The sequence below is a fragment of the Nomascus leucogenys genome, chromosome 3 (genome assembly GCF_006542625.1).
Source record: "Nomascus leucogenys isolate Asia chromosome 3, Asia_NLE_v1, whole genome shotgun sequence".
Taxonomy (NCBI): domain Eukaryota; kingdom Metazoa; phylum Chordata; class Mammalia; order Primates; family Hylobatidae; genus Nomascus; species Nomascus leucogenys.
Window position 1 is genome coordinate 112,220,299 of NC_044383.1, and position 21,049 is coordinate 112,241,347.

At 37.6% G+C, this 21,049-nt stretch overlaps 1 protein-coding gene across 7 annotated transcripts in view; it reads left to right on the forward strand.

Moving 5' to 3' along the window:
• The first annotated feature begins 3,420 nt into the window (after window positions 1-3,420).
• Window positions 3,421-21,049, forward strand: part of TRMT11 (tRNA methyltransferase 11 homolog) — a 67,045-nt gene continuing 49,416 nt past the window's right edge. For 4 of the 7 annotated variants that reach the window (XR_004029350.1, XR_004029351.1, XR_004029352.1 and 1 more), the window contains exons 1-7: window positions 3,493-3,616; window positions 10,765-10,830; window positions 12,987-13,060; window positions 15,079-15,160; window positions 15,249-15,341; window positions 15,576-15,710; window positions 16,481-16,637. Coding sequence is in view for 4 of the 7 variants with exons in the window: in XM_003255671.2 (XP_003255719.1) it covers window positions 3,545-3,616; window positions 10,765-10,830; window positions 12,987-13,060; window positions 15,079-15,160; window positions 15,249-15,341; window positions 15,576-15,710; window positions 16,481-16,637 (679 nt within the window). In the remaining 3 variants the exon portion in view is untranslated. Of the gene's footprint in view, window positions 3,771-10,764; window positions 10,831-12,986; window positions 13,061-15,078; window positions 15,161-15,248; window positions 15,342-15,575; window positions 15,711-16,480; window positions 16,638-21,049 lie in introns of all 7 variants that reach the window. The other 3 variants (XM_030809644.1, XM_030809643.1, XM_030809645.1) reach the window with 3 other exon arrangements.

A 21,049-nucleotide genomic window follows, 5' to 3' on the forward strand; every position in this document is an offset into this window, starting at 1 on the left:
AGTAGTGCTTAAATCTGGCTGCACATAAAATCAACAACTGGGAAACCTTTAAAAATCTTTACGTCAAGGCCACACCCGAGCCAAATAAAATTTGAATCACAGGGGATAGATTCCAGTCCTCGGTATTTTTAAAAAACTCCTCAGGTAATTACAATGTGCAGCCAAGTTTGAGAGCCTGTGCCCTATAGGATTAAGTACAATTCCCCTTTGGGCCTTGTTATGGTAGACTCTCAAGAAAATCTCTTTTATGGGACCTGAGACTATCTATACTATATACAATAATTTTCCTACTTATGGGAAGCAAATAGGAGCAGGAGATGAGGATTACTGGGAATCGTGGTTAAACAAGAATCTGTGTGATTTAACAAGTGTGTAGAAGATGATAGGCATACCTACTTTAAATGACTTGCCAGAAGCTTTTCTTTGTTTAGAAATCATGATTGCTTCTGATTTAAGGAAGGAGGGGGAGGACAAAAGACATGGCTCAGATGAGGCAAATGTGCTGTAACCTTTGTTACCTCTGGTTCACAAGTTCTGCCAAGGGAAGTAATAAATGGCATCCCATTCAAAGACTTATTGAGTCTCCAGCCTGTTTCGCTTCACATTTTTTTCTATGCATAGAACCTGCTTTCCAGGTAGCAAATTAGAGGGCATAGTTTGTAACTAGGGCTTCAAGTTTGTTTTGGGGAGTCTTTAGACGAGAGGATGGGATCTACATTTCTCTGCTTCTGGGGATCTTGTTGGAAATTTGACCTCAAGCAGCTGAGTCATACTTAAATCAACTCCAGCTGCTTAAGTCTGAATTGGTGCCTCAGAATTCCAACTCATACAGGCTTGTTTCCTTAGAGTAGGCAGTATTATTTCTCTCTTTTCCTAAATTATCTTCATTATGATTGACAAGAGGGGAGACCCCTCTGGGACATCAAGAAATTCAAACCTCAGTAATGCTCCGCTACAGTAAAGTTTGTGCAATTCTTATATAACTTATTCCAATAAAATTTTATTCTCCAAACTATTCAGAAGCCTCTTTTTATTAATTGCAAAAATCATAGTCTTAATACATATGAAGAGAAATTTTCTCCCTCTTATTGGTGTACAAATCCCTATGGTTCATTGTGATATCTAGACCCTTTTCAAGTGTTAGATGTTCAGCCTGAGATAGACGCATGGGCAGTTTTGATATTACATATGACCTCTACTGCTGGGACCTGTTAACTTTCTATTCATTTCTCTGAGTGTGTCCTACTAGCCTCAATACTTAAGTGGCATATTAAAACCAAAACTCAAAATTCCTCTTTCCAATTTCTGATCCTTACTTCCCAGGAATGTCCTCTGATTTTTTAGTAACAGGTGGCCTATACCAGAGGCTTTAACGTTTGCACAATAGCTGTCTCACAGAAGGAGACAGGTTCTAAGAGGTCTGCCCTAGAAGATGGAACATGGATGGAACTTTGGATCAGTTCCCAGAAGTCAGACTATGAACCTCCTTGCTCCTCACAGTACAAAAAAAAAAAAAAAAAAGAGCAAGTCTCTAGATGCTAGTTTGACCACCAAATTCCAAAGTCCTTATTGTCCTGCTGCTTCTTAACCACTCCTGTAAGCTCAAAAACTTTCAGCAGGTCTGGCTGTGAGTCCTCAAAGGCAGTTTCATTGATGTCACAGTAGTTCCACACTAATTCTAGTAGCCTGTGCAAGGTTAATCTCTACTTCTCCAGACCAGGTATCCAACAGTTTAGATTCATGATGTAAATACTCTCCTGCTGGTTTCTGAGGTGGAGATTTAGTATAGATTTAGTCCTGAACTGTAGCACAAAGGAGCTGGGTGAAAAATCAGTGACACCTGATTCCATTTGGGTTCTCCAGGCCTTGTAGTCTCATTTGTCTCTATATAGCATCATATTAATCCAGGCATGAAAATCAGCAATTCTTTGATATTCTCTATAAAGTTGCCTCATCAAAATTCCATATTAATTTTGCTGAAGATTTGACAAGTTCTGGGGATGGGACATATCAAGACTGCACATCATTCCCCCAACATCTCATTGGTTTTCTGTTCCAACCTTGGCCTCTCTTCTCAAATAGTAAACAACTTTCTTTTCTTGTCTCAAAGTACTTTTACCCCCTTTTCTGAAGTTTTGGGGTCAAGAGACAGCTATGCTTCTGAGAGTCACTTAGCACAAGTGAACTTGAGACATATTCCTAACAAAAACAGATCTCTTGCTAACAAAAATTCTCATGTGATTTTCGTAAGAAAAATGTCAAGTGCCACTTATTGGCCCCATTCAATATGCCAGATGTTATATTCAACACTTTGTGAACATTATTCCACTTAATCCTTGTAACAGTCCTTTGCAGGAGGCAGTGTGTTTTTTCATTTTTAAAAGAAAACTCAAGCTTGGAGAGGTTAAGAGCATATACATAGTAAATGGTGGAAGTGAGGTTTGAATCTAATATTGACACCACAGCCTATGTTCTTAATCACTACCACTATGCATCAACTACGTTTCTGGCACATGCTGCTGGGGATATGCCAGATACATACTCTTTTGCACCTTGTGCAATACCACAGAGGAATGCAAAAGAAATAATTCTCAATAGGGCAAAGGGCTCAGTACTCTGAAAAGCAGAAACAGCCCGGAGGGAGGGCTTGAGCCTGTAATCCTAGCACTTTGGGAGACTAGGGTGGGAGTATCCCCTGAGCCCAGGAGTTCAAGGTTACAGTGAGCTATGATTGCGCCACTGCACTCACCTGGGTGACAGAGCAAGATTGTCTTAAAAAAAAAAGTCACATATATACATAGAATATGCAATTAAAATATATTTTATAAACTATCTGCTATGAAATCTGTGCCAGTGTGAACTTTCTCCAAGTTTTAATTTATGGCTGGCCGGGGATTTAGTCCTGAGTCTAACAAATAACACAACCTAATAATTATTGCCTACTTTGAGGAAGATATTCTTTTGGTTTTTCTTAAGAATAGAGTGAACCATAAGAGATTATCTCAGACCTCAAGAGTTTATTATAATTGGGTTATAAGGCATGTGCTCTCGAAAAGTTGTTACATAAATACGAAAAGTATACTAAGTGTTAAATGACTGGTCCAACTAAATCAGTTCTCAAAGCTGTGCTGGTTAAGACAAGCCTACAAGGAAATGGTGAAATTTACAAGGAAATGGTGAAATTTCAGTCCAGTTTTGAAGAATAGGTTTTGAAGGGCTGTAGAGAAAGCTGGAAGCACACTCCAAGTGGAACGGGAAATATACTGTCATATTATCATAGGCTGCTCCTGAAAACCACGCGTCCCCGCTCACCAGCTACTTGCGCTGGGAGACCCCTAACCACCAGACACTCGCAGGCGAGGAAGCCCCTCCCCTAGCGGCCGGAGTTTCGGACTTGGAGCGCGAGAAACCACGGGATAGCGCCTGCCTCGCAGAGCTTCCGCTTCCGGCCCTTCAGGCTCTGTCTCAGTGGAGACTCGGCTTCGGGAGAGAGAAAGCGGTGGGACCTAGCGCGGGCCGCGCAGGCGCACGGTGGGCAGCTGCAATGGCGCTGTCGTGTACCTTTAACAGGTATCTGCTCCTCATGGCGCAGGAGCATCTAGAGTTCCGCCTGCCGGTGAGTCCGTAGCGCCCTGCGGAACTTCCGACGGAAGAGGACGCTGGAGTAGCGTGGGTGTGTGGGTGGAGGTGCTCTGCATAGCCCGAGGAAGCTGGGATTCGGGGGTCTTTGCTGGTCAGCGCGGGTTACGCGTCCCCAGTCCTCGGGCGGGGTGAGCTTGGCGGAGGGTGTGTGTGAGAGAAGTCTGAGGCCAAACCCCTTGGCCTGCTTAAACGTTTTCATTCATTCTTTTGCCCGTGTACCAAGTACCGGAGTTAGGCAGGTGAATATGACCGGTCATCTCACTCCCGGAGCTCTTCGTCTCGCGGAGAATAGAGACAGCTAACAAATGCTCAGGCTGGTGTTTTAAGTATTGGAATCTGCGGATCAAGCTCAGTGGAGGGAATGGTGGTGGGGATTAGATGATGGAGAAGTTGAGAAGACTGTTTTATTTATTCAAGGAACGTTTTCAGAACGCATGTAGTCGAAGATCGGTACGCTGGTCATATAACGATGATGTAAACAACCTCTGCCCTCTAGGAGCTTACTGTTTAGACTAAGGGCTGAGCAGACGCATAGGCGTAGAATGACAAAAGAGCGTCGGTAAGTGCAGTGATAGATGCACATGGAAATACGATAGCACGTGGAAGGGAAATCTAATGTACCTGAGGGGTTGGGGATGTTGGCCTTTAAGAGGGCTTCCAGAGGAGATGACACTTGAAATAAAGGATGAATAGGAGTTAGAGGGCCAAGGAGATAAATCAGTAAATTAGAATTACAAGGTGTTCATTATTACTGGATCACTAGTTATGTGGCAGAGAGTGGTAAGAAGAGGGCAGGGGAAGTAGATAGAGGCCAGAAAATGAAAGCCTTGAATACCCTGGAGCTTGGAAGGGGGATTTATTGAAGAGCCTTAAGTAAAAAAGTGACCACAAAATTAAATCAATTTGACAACACTATGGAGGATGGATTTGAAAAGAATAAGACTGGAGCCAGAGACTAGGAGTCTGTGGGAATAGTCTTGTTAATAGATTAAAAAGGTCTGACCTAGGGCAAGAAGTAAGAGGAGGGATAGACTGGGAAAATATTTAGGCCATACAATCATTAAGGCTGGATTGACTGAATATGTGGGAAAGGGGCACCAGTCAGGTATGACTCCTGGGGTGTATATAGGTAGGAGTGTCTCCATTTAAAATAGAGAACATAGGCAGATGTAAGATTTATTTTTTGTTTACACTGAATTTGATGTGCTTGTGTAACATCAACCTGAGATGACCAAGAGGCAGTGGATATATGAATATGCATAGAGTATGGCAGAGTGATCTGGACTAGTGATAAATATTTGGGAGTCTTCTTCATAGGAAAACTAGGAGCGGGGATGAAATTACTCAAAGCATAAGGTCAAAAGAGTAGTGGGCCAAGTATAGATGCTTGGAAGCATTGATAATAAGGGAAAGTTGGTGGAGGCTATGAAGAAGATGGGCAAGTGCCAGAAGGATGTGAGACCTCAGAAATCAGAAGTTTAAAATTACAGGAAGCAGGGACAAATGGATAATGTCGAATGCAGTTGCTTTTTAGTGAGAAAAGAATGAAAAAGTGTCATTGATAGTCTCAATTAGAAGATAATTAATTGGTGAATTTTGCTAAAGCGGATATGTTGAGTTTTAGTAGGAGAAGCCAGGTGGCTTGGTTTAGTAATCACTGGAAAGTGAGGAAGGGGAGATAGGATGACTGAGTGCCCTTAGCTAGAGCATAAGGGAAAGTAACAAATTGGTTAACAGTTTGAGGAGGACCTAGGGTGAAAGGAGGATTCTCCCCATGGAGAGAATGAGATTGAGCTTGAGTATATTTGTAGGCTGATGGGATGAGAAGGGATATAAGGGCATGGTGGGAGGGGTTCTCTTTTCAGTAGGAGGGGAGATTGGACAAGGAAAGTAAGGGTGGGTGTGGAGTAGTTGCCTGAGGGCCTGTTTTGTAGTTAATGAATGAGTGGAAGTTATTTCTTGAGAGATGATTGGCCAGCAGTTGAATGGGGAAATTGAGACAAATAGTAAAACTTGAAATAGTCATTGAGAACAAAGGGGAGAGTTGACAGGGAAAAGTAAAACGATTGAGTGGAGAAGAGCATAGGTATTAGAGCAATGCTGAAAACCAGCTGAAGGTGAAAGTCGTATATCTGTAATCATGCTAAGATTCTGTGATTTTCTTCAGTTGTGTTTAACTCATTGGCCTTAGAAGTCATGAAGGAAGATTGTGGCATTGATTCAGTATTAATGTTTTGAGTTTCTGGAGGAAATAAATTTTTAATTAAGTCTTAATTGACAAAGGACATGTTCTGTTGGTGAAGAGGATTGGAAAGCCCCCTTCTGTGAGAAGCAGAAACAGGCTTAAAGACACAGAGGTGTGATTGGTTATGATAATTTGGAAGGCTTGGGTAGGGAGGTTGAAGTAGTGGGCACTGAGGCCGGAGAGGTGGTAAGATCTAGATTTGCAAATGTTTTGACACCATTCTAAGGAGTTTGGATTTTTTTTTTTTTTTTTTGAGACACAGTCTCGCTCTGTTGCCAGGCTGGAGTGCAGTGGTGCAATCTCGGCTCACTTCAAGCTCCGCCTTCCGATTCAAGTGATTCACCTGCCTCAGCCTCCCGAGTAGCTGGGACTACAGGCTTGCACCACCACGCCCAGCTAAAATTTTTGTGTTTTTTAGTAGAGACGGGGTTTCACCATATTGGCCAGGATACTCTCAATCTCTTGACCTTGTGATCCGCCTGCGTCAAGCTGGGATTACAGGCATGAGCCACTGCACCTGGCCAGGAGTTTGGATTTTTAGATTTAATGGGTAGCCACTGACTGTTTTTCATTTTAAGCCAGGAAGTGACAAGATCATTTGTGTTTTAGAAAGATAATTCTGAAGTACCAGAGAAAAGATACCACTTAGAGAATACTGGACCAGAACTAGAGAGGCTCAGGAATGTGACTGTGTAAAGTAAGGCAACGCAGTGACAATGGAGTGGTTAGACTTTGGTCTCCAGAATAACAACCTTAGTACTTGGTGATTTTTACTTGTTTTTTCCGTTGTAAATTCTTCGTAGTGTATTACCCTTGTGCCAGTTTATTCTTTCAAAAACTCTGTTTTGTTTTACACCCTCGTTCTTCTTAAGATGAAAATCTTTAGTCAGGCATTCAAGGTCCACCACTGCATGGTTCTTTGTGCTTTCACTGCCCACCTAGTCCTTAGTGCTGCCAAAACTGACTCATTATTCCCTGAATTCCTGCTTTCACCTTTGCTCCCCATGCTCCCTTTAGTCTGGTTTGGGTCTTTCCCATTCTTGATTGATTTTTACATAGTAAGTATTCATTTAGAGTTAATCACATATTTATTACTTTTAGCTTTATATGTTTTACATGATTATTTTTCAGATCCACAGTTTCCTTTTTGTAGTTTTTCCTCCTCTGCCAAAATTCTTATTTTTTTCTTGAATCCCTTTCAATGTAGAAAGCGTAGTTATATTAAAGTATATGATAAAAGGGATCCTGTGGGTCTGTTTCTATTGTTTCTTTTGGTTCTCTTTCATATAGTGTGCTGGGATATTTTTAAAATATATGCCAGATGTTGTATTTGAAATTTTATCTGAAAAAATAATTTGAGGGCTGGGATGATGTACATCCTCTTGAAGAAGATAGGAATGCATAGGAGCATGAGGAATCTAGGATGGTTTTAACTCATTTCCAGGTGTTAAGCCCTGTTTGTGTTCTGTTTCCCATGTACTCACAGAGTGTAGCTTTTTGACATCCTAGTGTAAATTAGGTGGTTCATCAAGTATCCTTTTCTCCCCCTGGGTGGCCCTTTCTCTTTTTTTTCCCTTTCTGTCGGGCACTCAGAAGGGCTGTTCACTCTTGCAGCTGTTTTTGGATTTGTAAATGTCTCAGGGAAAAAGTGGCTCCACCTCGGAATTTTTGTCCTCTCTTGGATGTTGGTTTGGTAATTTTTCTTATCTTTCTATGCCTTCAATTAGATGGCCAGCTTTTCTAGTTCTTTTCAGCAGGAGGCTTAATCTGAATTACCTCTTTTGCCATCCCTGGAAGTTGAATTCCTCTGTCATTGGGTTAGATTTTTTTCAGAGATTAAGGCAGTTTCCATGAAACTTTACTTCTCAAACTGAAGTAATCTTTTACTCTCTTGTTCTCTAATACTTTTTTGCTTTTACCTGTTTAAGAACATGTACTGTTTTTTACACTTTACATTTCAGTTGTGAGGTGGTTTTGTTAGTTGTACTAGACCGTAATTTCCCTAAGATAAATGTGTGTGTATTTTTACGTAGATCAGGGACTTGCACATATTAGTTGCTTAAAAAATTTTTTGGGGGGTCCGGGCGTAGTGGCTCACTCCTGTAATTCCAGTACTTTGGGAGGCTGAGGCGGGCGGATCACGAGGTCAGGAGTTTGAGACCAGTCTGGCCAACATCGTGAAACCCCATCTCTACTAAAAATACAAAAAATTAGCCAGATGTGGTGGTGTGCACCTGTAATCCCAGCTACCCGGGAGGCCGAGGCAGGAGAATCGCGTGAACCTGGGAGGTGGAGGTTGCAGTGAGCTGAGATCACACCATTGCACTCCAGCTCGGGTGACAGTGTGAGACTCCATCTCAAAAAAAAACAAACAAACAAAAAAATTTTTTTTTTTGGAGACAGTTCTCTCTCTGTTGTCCAGGCTACAGTGCAGTGGTGTGACCGTGGCTCACTGCAGCCTCAAAGACCCAAGTTAAGCCATCCTCCCACCTTAGCTTCCTGAGTACCTGGGACTACAGGTGCACCGCTATGTCTGGCTAATTTTTTTATTTTTATTTTTGTAGAGCCAGGTGTTGATCAGAGGCTGAGTGTTGGTGCCAGGGGGCGGGATGGGGTCGTGGGAGCTCTCACTGTGTTGCCAGGGTTGGTCTCAGACTCCTGGTCTCAAGTTATCTCTTCGCCTCGGCCTCCCAAAGTGCTGGGATTGCAGGTGGAGCTGCCACACCTGGCTGCTTAAAATATTAAAATCAGTGATATAGAATCTCTTCTGGGAAAGGCAATCCAAAGGACAGTCTATACTTTTGGGCCCATCTACTGCATTAGAACTGATAAGCAAGGAAGCTATAATGAATGGCTGCCTTTATGAATTAAAATGAGAGATCAGGAATATAAGTGTGGTCCAGTTTTACCTCTGATAGAGTTAATCAGAGCCAAGTATAGTTGGCAGCTACTTAATATAGTACTTATTGTACTAAATAACGTTTACTAAAGTTCAAACTCCTGGGTTTTATTGCTTGTCCTGAAGCAACGTTTTAAATGGATGAAAAAGCAAGTAGCTGAAATAATAGAAAAGCTCATGGAATTAATGCATCACACATGCCCCAGATCATGCTACATTTTTATATCCAATGTTCAATATAAATTATTTTTGATTCCTAATGTAGAAAGAGTCTCAACTGGAAAGTTGAATTTGCCACAGATTAATGAACATTTTGTGTTTTGCTTTTTCCAAGTAGGTTGATGAAGTAGTTTAAACATGTTTTGCTTTTCAATTTGAAACTTGGGTTATCATATTTATTCTCAGTTTTAGGTGGCTGCTTAAGTTTTGGGTAGCAGAGATAATGCTATGCCATAAAACTTTAATCTTTTACTTTTTTCCCCACCTAACTCTTAGGATCTTTGTGTTTTAGCTTGTTGCAGCTTTTTAACAGTATATTCCAGGAGCAGCAAACATTGGTGTTTTAACTTGGTTGTAGTTGGATGCTTTAAATGTAAAACTGACTTTACAATATGCTTTAATATAGAACAAACAACAATCATGCAAGATCAAGTAATTTAATCTATAACTTTATTCTTTTTTTTTTTTTAAGTGCTGTAACTCTATCAGTCTTGGTTGACTTCTTGAGCCACTGGACTTCTAGGATCGTTATCAGGGTCCTCATCATTTTGCTTCCCTTAATAACCGCCTAGGTTCTCTGCTTCTCTCTTTATAGTTGACCTAACCTGATGAGGTAGCTATGATTCCTGTTTTACATTTGAGGGAACTAAAAGTTGGAAGATTTAAGATTCTTGTGTAAAGCCACATCGCTAGTATTTGGAAGAGCTGAAAATCAGATTATGGTCTATTTAACTTTTAAGTCTCATGATGTCTCCTATTCAGATTTGTGTTTTCCTTGTTGCAAAATAACCTTTGGGCTGCCTTCCCTGATTTATCAGTAGTCTGTGATAGTTCTTGGTCGATCTATCTGATTGGACTGAATTCAGCCCCTTCTAACATTGAATTTTAAAAAACGATTTGTTGCATAGACAGAGAAAAAATAGAAATGGCACTAGTAGCTTGAACTTCTCATTCTTTTTGGTCTTGGAGTGGGGGACTTCCTGGTCTGGGTACATTTTCCCTTTTGATGGCTGTGGGCTTGGGGTTAAAGGCTCTTCCTTCTGGTTGGGAGGAAAGGGGATAGGAGGCAGCCAGCAGTGGGACACTTACCTCTCATTAGGTTCCATCCTCCGTAAGACCTATACGGAAGAATGTGATTCTACCTGTTTTATGTGATTTAAGGAGATAACTTGTTAGTCATACAAATTATAAAATTTGTATAATTATTTGGGTTTATCAGTACAAAGTGATTCCTTCAAAGAATATAAACACTATCTGGACAGATTTCAACTTTGCATGAATGATGCTTTTAAAGTATCTATTATGTTAGTTCTCTTTCTAGTTCTGTAACTTTATGTAGAAAGATGAGATAGTTATTTGTGCTTAATGAATATATAGTGGTATGCCCTGGCTGATTATTTTTTTCTTTTCCAAACATCTTCAAATCATCTGTCTGATTTTCATTTTAACTTTATTCATCGTCAGTCTTACTAATCTGCACTTTGTGTAATCTGTTTTTTTCCTTTTCAAAATCAGGGAATTTTTTGATCAAATGTTTGCTAACTCTTCTGTTGTCGAAAATTTCTCAGAAATTACTTACCTGCGGTTTTTACTATTAGATTTTTTCTGAACCCTTAATTGTAATTGTCTGATGTTGAAACTTAAATGCCTCAGATCATCAGCCTACTCTTATTTTTTAGTCGTGTAATACCTATCTCCCTTAGTACATTTTTAGTTCCTTTTGTTAAAATGTATTTTCTCTATAATATTTTCAATACAGGAAATAAAGTCTTTGCTTTCACTTTTTGGAGGTCAGTTTGCCAGCAGTCAAGAAACTTATGGAAAGGTAAGTTAAATTTTCATTAGACCATATGGAGTATACTTAGAAATAGAGCCTTGGGTTTGAAGAGAAGAAGTGCATATCTTAAATTTATATTTGTATGGTTACTTGTATCTGTTTTGAGAGGCAGTGGAATAAAGAGGATATTTTGGGAAAAATTGTGGTTTTGTTAAGTAATTTAGATTTATTTCTAGTATTTTATTTGTTTTAAATTTTTAATCAACAGTTGTGTCATAATTTGTATCTGTCCTTTCACCTAAAAAAGGGCTGTGCTCCATTGGTGAGCTGTGTTTAGAATTCGAATTTAGAATTTAGCAGAATGTTGGGCTCGTGTTGAGAATCATTTTAAAATTTGAAATTGTGCATTGTATAAGATTGTGAATTTATAAGCTTTGTATTTTGCATAAAACTATAGTTTATCAGTGTATGACAGAAGTTTGGAAAATAGAAAAAATAATTTGCAGTTCCTCCTTGGCATGACTTACAATTTGGGGATGCTGCCTTCCAGTCTTTTTTTTTCCTCGTGTACTTTTTCTTCCCTATTGTAATTCTACTTCTGCAGCCTGTGTTTCTCACCTGGTAGTGTCAATATAGGCCTAAGTTGTTACTTGGCCTTTATCTTTAACATAGCTACATAATATTTTTCATTGACTAGCTCTACCATAATTAACGATTTCATTTTATTCGTTGCTTTAAAAATTTTCTCAATAAAAGTAATACTAAGATGAAAATATTTTTTCTTGTTTGGATTATTTTGAATTTTTCTGTTGGGTAGGGTAAATATTGGAAGAAAAAAGATGGGGTATATACCCAAAGTAATATAAGTCATTCTATTATAAAGATACATGCATGCATATGTTCATTGCAGCACTATTCACAATAGCAAAGCATGGAATCAACCTAAATGCCATCAGTGATAGACTGGATAATGAAAATGTACATATACACCATGGAAGCCATAAAAAGGAACGAGATCATGCATGCTGTGCAGCCATAAAAAGGAAGGAGATCATGTCCTTTGCAGGGACATGGATAGAGTTGGAAGCCATTATCCTCAGCAAACTAATGCAGGAACAGAAAACCAAACACCACGTGTTCTCACTTATAAGTGGGAGCTGAATGATAAGAACATATGGACATGTCCAGGGAAACAACACCCACTGGAGCCTGTTGGGGGTGGTGGAGTCTGGGGAGGGAGAGCATCAGGAAGAATAGCTAATGGATGCTGGGCTTAATACCTAGGCGACGGGATGATCTGTGCAGCAAACCACCATGGCACACGTTTACCTATGCAACAAACCTGCACATCCTGCACAGGTATACCTGAACTTAAAAGTTGAAGAAAAAAGAAAAAAGCTAGGTGTGACAGGAAGGATTTCTTGCAAAAGATGAAAGAGCTTAAGTTGAAAGTCCTGTAGTGTTGGACTTTTATTCCTGAGTGACTTTCACTTATTGAGGGGAGGAGGAAAGGAAGGAGAGTGCGGATCTAATTGGCTAAGGGTGATGAAATGTGGTCAGGATCCTTTTGGATTTTGCTGTGTTCTGGCAAGAGGTTATCTGGGTGCAGCTTACCAGTGCCTGTAATCTTGGGTGTTGGGATAGAGGATTGGGAAAACACCCCTGATGCACTTGGAGCTTTTTTCCCCTAGATAAAATATAAAATAGTAAAAGCTAATGAGAATTTAATAATGTACCTCATGATTTTCTATCATAGTTGTTTCAAAGGGCCCCTTCTTCACCCTCAGATGGCCACACCTACCTAGAAAAAGGTCTCATTTAGCAACTAAGAAATACATTACTTAGAAATTAAAAATAAAATAGCTGTATTATAAGGGATGATTAGCCATGATGAATTTCAAGATTATACTTTGGGATATAATATGCATTAATTCCTTTCATAAAGCTACATAAAAGGGAAGATACAAAATTAATGTTTCATTTGAGGATATATTCGTTTATAGGGTCATTATAAAAATGTTTTTACTATATTATTCTAATTTACTTTTTTACTATTGGAACGATTTTTATTTTGGTTACAGCCAGATCAGATATTCTTACATGAAAGTAGCAAATAGGCACTTCTGCTTATTGACTTCTTGAATAAAAGCATATGAGGCCATGTAGCCACTTAGAATTAAGTTACATATTGTTCTTTCTTTTAGTCACCATTTTGGATTCTTAGCATTCCATCTGAAGATATTGCAAGAAATTTAATGAAACGGACAGTGTGTGCCAAGTAAGAGAAACTTATGTTCTCCTGCATGAATATACTGGTACTTCTCATAACCACTCAGTCCTGTTTTTTGCTATATTGGCATAAAGTAGTGTGAAGGCTCAGTTTAGTTTGCATTTACATACAACTGCCACTGGGTGGCGGTGGGGGACCAGAGGAGTGTTACCTGCCGAAACCAAGGATGAAAGAATCTCTGGGGAAATGTAGACACATTTGTTTTAGAATAATTTTTTAAAACTTCCATATTATGCGCTAGTATAGTATGAGATATAAACACTATGTTCTTACCCAGGATAGATGCCACATATAATTATAACCAAAGTGCTGAAAATCCAAAAATGCTTTTTTCATAGACGGTTTTTAATTGGATGAGCAGATTAGTGAAGTGTAAGGTAACAAAAAGTGAGGACTGCCATGAGATATCTTTTACTGTTTCAGTTGGTAGAAAAAAGAATTATGAGTATCAAATCTTGGTATGAATTAATGTAATGATGCTGTTCGTTGTTTATCCTCAGTGTTTCTAGACTTTATCATTGGCATCCACTTTTTTTTTCTTTTCTTTCATTTCTTTTTTCTTTGTACTATTGGAAAATTTTCTGTCATCAGATTTGGAAATTAAACTGTATTTTTAACTAGCATCTTAAATACCAAACAGCTTGTGTTATCTTTAAGCTGCTTTTTCTTCCTGAACATTTTGGCAGATTGCTGAAAACTTTCTGTAGAAATTATATTTGCTAATGGAATGCAAATAAGAATTTACATATATCTAGTTTTATTAACATGGTTAGCAATGTTTTATATCATCATATGTAATTGTTGTATTACGGAATTGGATACAACCCAAAATTTAGTTAACTTCATCCTATTGAGAACTACCTGCAGCCTTTAATCTTTTACAGTGAAGCTTGTTAACAGGCCTTATTATGAAATAAAAATGAGTAGAAAACAGAAACATAACTTTTAAAAAACTTTTTGAATAATTGTTTGTTAGGTTTAAAATAGCCACTGGAGTACTAAGAACTTGTATGCTTCTTTCATAACTCTTCTAATTCATATATTTGATTAATGGTACAATTAACGATTGTGTAATATAATTTTTAATTGCTTTTTATTATCTATATATTTTGTGTAGCTGAGGTATACCTTAAGTGATAGCTAAGTGAGATTAATATTATTGTAGAAGCCTTTTCTCTGTAAATTCAATAGAAAAGGAAGAAATCATTTGCAAAGGAAAAAAATTACAGTTTAACTGTATCAGAATGAAGATAGACTTTTATAAAAGCATAGATTCAAAACCAACTTAAATTCAAATTTTTCTGTGTTAGAAGGGATTGAAAGTTAATTTATTATTAACATGAAATATTTTGAGCATGCGACAAAAGGGTGAAAAATATAACAAGTACCTAGGAATATGCCTTATTAGATCTCAACATTTTGGGTAACTTAGTTACTAAAATTGTGTGTGTGTGTCCATACGTGCGCACGCGCACATGCATGACGGAGTCTCACTCTGTTGTCCATGCTGGAGTGCGGTGACATGATCTTGGCTCATTTTAGTCTCAAATTCCAGGGCTCAGGTGATCCTCCCACCTCAGCCTCCCAAGTAGCTGGGGCTACAGGTGTGTGCCACCATGCCTGGCCAATTTTTTGCCTTTTTTATAGAGACAAGGTTTTACTATGTTGCCCAGGCTGGTCTTGAACTCCTGGGCTCCAGTGATCTACCCACCTCGGCCTCCCAAAATGCTGGGATTACAGGCATTAACCACTGTGCCTGGCCAGCTAAACGTTAATAACATTTTTATTTGGTCATTAGTCTTTCTGTATTATGGAGAAGACATTGGGAATAATTGGCTTTTCTGGAGCTTTTTACCCATTTATCTAAAATAACTGATTAATTTATACTTTGCAAAACATAGGCAATAATCAGTGGAGTGTGCATAAAGAACTAGTAAAATGACTGTACGTATTCCTGTGTGAACTAAGTTCTTTACTGAGGTTAGTACCAATCATTTATTTCCTAGGTCTATATTTGAACTGTGGGGTCATGGACAATCTCCTGAGGAGCTGTACAGTTCTCTTAAAAATTACCCTGTGGAGAAGATGGTGCGTAGTAAAATGTGGTTTTATATAGGCATGCGTGCAGATTCTGTAGAATTAAAATGCTCAGAAAACTGATTTCCTTTTATTTTAGGTTCCATTTCTACATTCAGACTCTACATATAAAATAAAGATTCACACTTTTAATAAGACATTGACACAAGAAGAGAAAATCAAGCGAATAGATGTAAGTAAATTTAGCAAAACAAAAAACCTACATGATGAATGCAGTCTAGCCGTTGTTGATATATAGGAATACCTAATGTCTGTGAAGTGTTTATTTTGTACCACATTTTGTGCTAAGTGCTTTTCATGTTTTATTTAATGTTGACTCCAGGCTTACAAGGTAATGTTATTAGATAAGCGCCATTTTTCATTGTAAATTATTATAAGACATTAGCATTTCTTTTGTTTCTTTTAGGCACTTGAATTTCTGCCATTTGAAGGAAAAGTGAATTTAAAGAAACCACAACATGTATTCTCTGTTTTGGAGGATTATGGTTTGGACCCAAACTGCATCCCTGAGAATCCACATAATATTTATTTTGGTAGATGGGTGAGCAAGTGTTCTTTCTACCTATGTCCGTTTGTTTTTTTGAAAGCTACGTATTAGGCCTTTTGTTGATTCGTATGTAGAACTTTTAAGCAGCTAAAGATTCAGAACTACTGAATGGATTAAAATTGGTGAAGAGTATGTGATTATGTTTTGTTTTGTGTTTTCCAAGAGATTTTTAAATGAAGTGCAAGAGGCTTGTTAGGTATAGGGAGGAGTTGGTATACCTGGAAGTGTTAAAACAAGACTTACCAGAACATCTGGACTGTTTTTGTTTGTTTGTTTGTTTCTTTTTTTTATAAAGCAGAGAAAACACAGAGTGCTATGGTAGTTGAGGAATCTCATTTGTGGAGATTTCCAATCTGGGCCTTCCATTCCAAAAGAAATGGAATTACTGTAAAGCATTTCTGCCGACTTCTCTGAGGCTTTAAGTGGGTGATTGGAAGCTGTGAGTGGAAGTTGTGACTTATATTAGAGATTATTGTTATGTAGGAGAACAAAGAAATGGGCATACCTTAACACCTACCTCTGGAATAATTGCATTCAAATGCAGTTCATACTTGTTTTGAAAAGACAAAGTAAATGGAATGACGTTAAGCAATAAAAGGCTTTGTTCATAACTACCTCAATTACATTATTTTAAATAAATAAGTTTAGAGCAGTAATAAGTGGAAAGAAGTTCTTATCAGCAAAATACAATGGTCTTATTGTGAGTGATTATCTTAAGTCTGTTCTGTATGGCTGTACTAACATGAGAAATATCTCCGATTTAGATTGCAGATGGACAGAGAGAGCTTATTGAGTCATACAGTGTCAAAAAAAGACACTTTATTGGAAATACAAGTATGGATGCTGGTTTGTCATTCATTATGGCTAACCATGGAAAAGTGAAAGAAAATGATATTGTCTTTGATCCATTTGTTGGAACAGGTATTTTTATTTAACTTTTAAGCTAGTGTAGAGATGTTGCTTATTAATGAAGGTCATAGTAATATTTTTGCTAAAAGAGTAAATGGATAATATTTTAATTGTGTTTGGATAGTGGCCAAGAGACAACCACATACTTGTGTAATAGCTAGTATTTAACACTTTTGCCACTTCAAAGATGATGCTGATAGAATTGTATGGGTTTTATTCCAGATAAACCACTAGAGGGGAGCATCCATCTAATTTTTTTGTAGCAGAAAAACTTGCAATACCATACATTGTAGAAATGTTGTAAAGCTATATAGTTTATTTAAATAGGAAAACTCTTGGTGAAAGAAAGACTTGAATGACAAGATCAAAAAAATGTATTTATCTGGTTTAAATGTATACATACAGTTTAAATTCATAACTGTATATGTGGATGGAGAAAAACAGTTAATATAGCCTATCTTTGAGTTGGTTTGTGGAGGTTTATAAGTAAGTGTGAAATAAGAAAAGTGTCAAAGTATCAATGGGCTAGATAGCCTGGTCGCTGTGGCAGTGACCTTGGTTTTTTTGTGCATATGATTGGGATAATTTTTTATGGAAGTCCTAAAACTCCATCTGACTCTGTGCAGACTTTTTCCTACTTCCACTCAATTTTGCTGGATCTTGCCCATACCCAGCAAATACTTGTATTTAAATTTGTTTGACCAAACTCAATATGGCTCATTTTGTGGTTGGAGCCTATCCCTGCAGCCATCTTTCCCCTTGGGCAGTGATGATGCAGAGCTAACGTTTATTGAATAGTAAATGTATCAGGTACTATGCTATGCATTCTGATGCTACTATCTAGTTTAATTCTTACAACAACTAACATGGAGATACTTTAAAAATTTGCTTGAGGAAATTATGGCAGAGAGAAAGGTGAAGTGACTTGGCCAAGGTTATATAGTATATTGGTTTCATAGGATTCAAACTCAAGCAGTCTAACTCCAGAGCTCATGCCCTTAACTTCGAGCTGCCTCTCTCTGCATTGGGATCTGCCAACCAGCTATTACACCATGTAGTAACTTAAGGAATATGACCACATATGCTTAGGAAGAAGTAGTATCAAGGTCAATAAATTTCTAATTGATGGAATAACTTCCTCTGTTTATTGTTGAGTTAATTCACTGGTGAGTCTTTCTTCTCTGCCAGTTTCTCCATATCACCAACCCTCAGCATACTCTATATTCTTTTCTACCCCACTCTCATTATCCTAAGTAACTCACCCCAAATTTTAAACTTTTTATTGGAAATAATATCAAACTTTCAGAAAAGCTACAAGAATAAAAGTAGGACAAAGAACATGCATATATCCCTAACTTAGTTTAAGCTGTTGTTAACATTTGGCCTCATTTGCTTTATCGTTTGTTCTATTTGTTTATATTTACATAATCTTTTCTTTCCTGCATCATTTGAAAGTTGTATCCATCACATCCCTTTACCCTTCAAGTAATTATTTCTCAAGAATAAGGATATATTCTTCTACATAACCACAGTACTGTTTTCAATGTTAATAGATGTATTAATATAGTACTTTGATATTCATATTCCAGTCTTGCCAGTTGACCCAGTAGTGTTAATATTTTTGACAGCATCCTTTTGCCTTTCCTGGCTAGGATCAGGTATTATATTTTGCTGTTAATATTTGTTTGATGTCTTTGATTTGGAACACAGCCAAATTCTTTTTTTTTCTTTTATGAAATTTGTACTTTTCAAGATGCTATTTCTCTTCCCTTTATTTTTTATCTAATTTTTTCCTCATTTTGGGTTGTTTGATGTCTCCTCAAGATTAGGATTAGGTTATACATTCCCAGCTGGACCACTACATCAGTGATTTTTGTGGCCTTCTCAGGGGTGTGTACATGATTACATTCTGCCCTGCATTGGTATTGGTAATTTTTGATCATCTGGTCTAGGTTGTGTTTGATTTTTTTCCATTCATAATCATAAACAGTACAATTACTAGTGGTTTTATTTTATTTTTTTTCTTGCTATTAAGCAATCTGTGGAGAGACACATTAAGACCATGTAGTATTCTATTCCTTATCCAGTCTCCTCTCACCACTCAGGTCGTCAGGTTTAGTAGCCATTGATAATTCTTTCCTGAACCAGTTTTTACTTTGATAGTTTCAAAGGGATGATTTTCCAACTCCAGTGCTCCCTCTACAGTTACAAGTCAACATTCATTATTCTACTGTAAGCAAAAGCCCTTTCCTCTCTTCCATGTATTTGTTTTTCTATTTGTTATTAATATGAACTAGTGGGTTCTCCTTTTTAACCCCAGTGGTCTATAATTCATTATATTTCTTAATTTTCTTAATTACTTTTGTTCCTCAAATTGTGATTTGCCCAGTGAGAGCTCTTTCACATTGAGTCTGTCTTTGTGACATGTTCCTATCCTTGTTTCTTTGGCATACTTCCTTCCTTTCTCTTCTATTTGTTCAAGCTCTGGTATCAGTCACTATTTCTCCAAGGAATTTTTGTTTCTTTTAGCAGGGAAATGAAATCTGGATTATAGATCCTTTCAGTGGACAAACTAGAAAATATATATGCCTATATACACAATATGCATGTAAGTGCTTGTGCAAATATACATGTATATATTCCTATATACTGTGCATATGCACATACACATGCATATACATATTTTAGACACTGTAAATTTGCACATATACTACAAATTGCAGTCAGTCCTTACAGATTTCCTTTTGACTACCCTATTTTGTGTTTATGTGTACCTTCTTCCACAGTGAGAACCCTGATTCCTGTCTACATCAACCCATTTACTCTTTTCCTCTTTCCTATATCTGAAATGGTTTCACAGTTGTTTTGCTTATGCCACTTAAAAAAATCCCGTGAATAAGAGTTCAGGATGTGTTTTCAGTTCTTTACCCTAAGGGGCAGTAAAGTCAAATACTGTGCCTGCTTTTTCCCTTTTCATTTAAAATTCATTTGGGTTCATTTGTTCCAGTTTGCCCTCTGTTTTAGGTTTTTATCTCCCATCCCCCACTCCTTATTGATTTACTTTTATTTTCAAATATGTATAAGATGAACTTGCTTCCAAAAGTCAGAACTGCACAAGAAGTGGTACTCAGAGAGGTGTCACTTTACCTTTATAACGCTTCCAGCCTGTTTTCCCACCTATCCTAGGTGGCTAACTTCATTGTTTTCTAGTTGATTCTTCCTGTTTCTTTTTGTAATGCTAATACATTTTCTTATTCATAATGGAATATATACATTTTCTTATTTTCGCTACTTTCTTACACAAAAGGTATCATACTGTGTGTGTTGGTTTTAACTTTGCTTTTTTCACTTAATGGTATGTCCTGGAAATCACTTCCTGTCAGTTTATGGAGCTTATCTTTATTCTTTTTTAGTTTTGCTTCATGAGTGTATGTACCGTAATGTATTCAAACAATCTCCTATAGTTGGACATCGGTAGTTTTCAGTATTTTACAGTTACAAATAATGCTTGAAATGACTAACCTTATGAATATATACCTTTGTAATGTTGGAGATGTAGCTCTAGGGCAAGCTTATCCAACCTGCAGCCCATGGACCACATGTGGCCCAGATGGCTTTGAATGTGGCCTGACACAAACTTGTAAAGTTTTTTAAAACATTATGAGAATTTTTGCAATTTTTTAAAAGCTCATCAGCTATCATTAGTGTTAGTGTATTTTATGTACAGCCCAAGACAATTCTTCTTCCAGTGTGGCCCAGGAAAGCCAAAAGATTGGACCCTCCTGTCCTAGGGTAAATTCTTACAAGTAGGATTTCTGGGTTGAAGAGTGTATGCATATGCAGTTTCATTAGATATTGCCAAATTTGTCTCCATTATACTATTTTGGATTCCTACCAACAGTTGTAGGAGAGTCCCTGTTTTTCCACAATCTCACCAGCAGAGTATATTTCAGGCTTTTGAAGTTTTGCTTGTTCTGTTGGGTGAAAAATGGTATCTCAGTGTAGTGTTAATTTGTATGTCTGTGGTTACGAATGAAGTATCACAACTTTTTATATTTTAAGGGCCATTATGACTTTCTTTGATTTGTCTTTTTTTGTCTTTTTCCCATTTTTTGATAGCATTTTTGGTCTCTTTCCCCGATTTTTCAAGGTCCTTTGTAAGCTTGGGATACAACCCCCTCACACTCCCCCTCTTTTTCTGTGATGTATGTTGCAGTATTTTCCCTTAGCTTGTCATTTATCTTTTGACTTTGCTACTAATTGATTTTTGCCATGCAAAAGTTTTCCCCACATTCAAGTTACAGAGGAATTCATTTGTGTTTTCTTCTAGTACTTTTGTAGTTTTACATTTTTTCTTTTTAGATCTCTGGTTCATTTGGAGATTATTCTCTGGTATGATGTGAAGAATGGATTTAATTTATCTT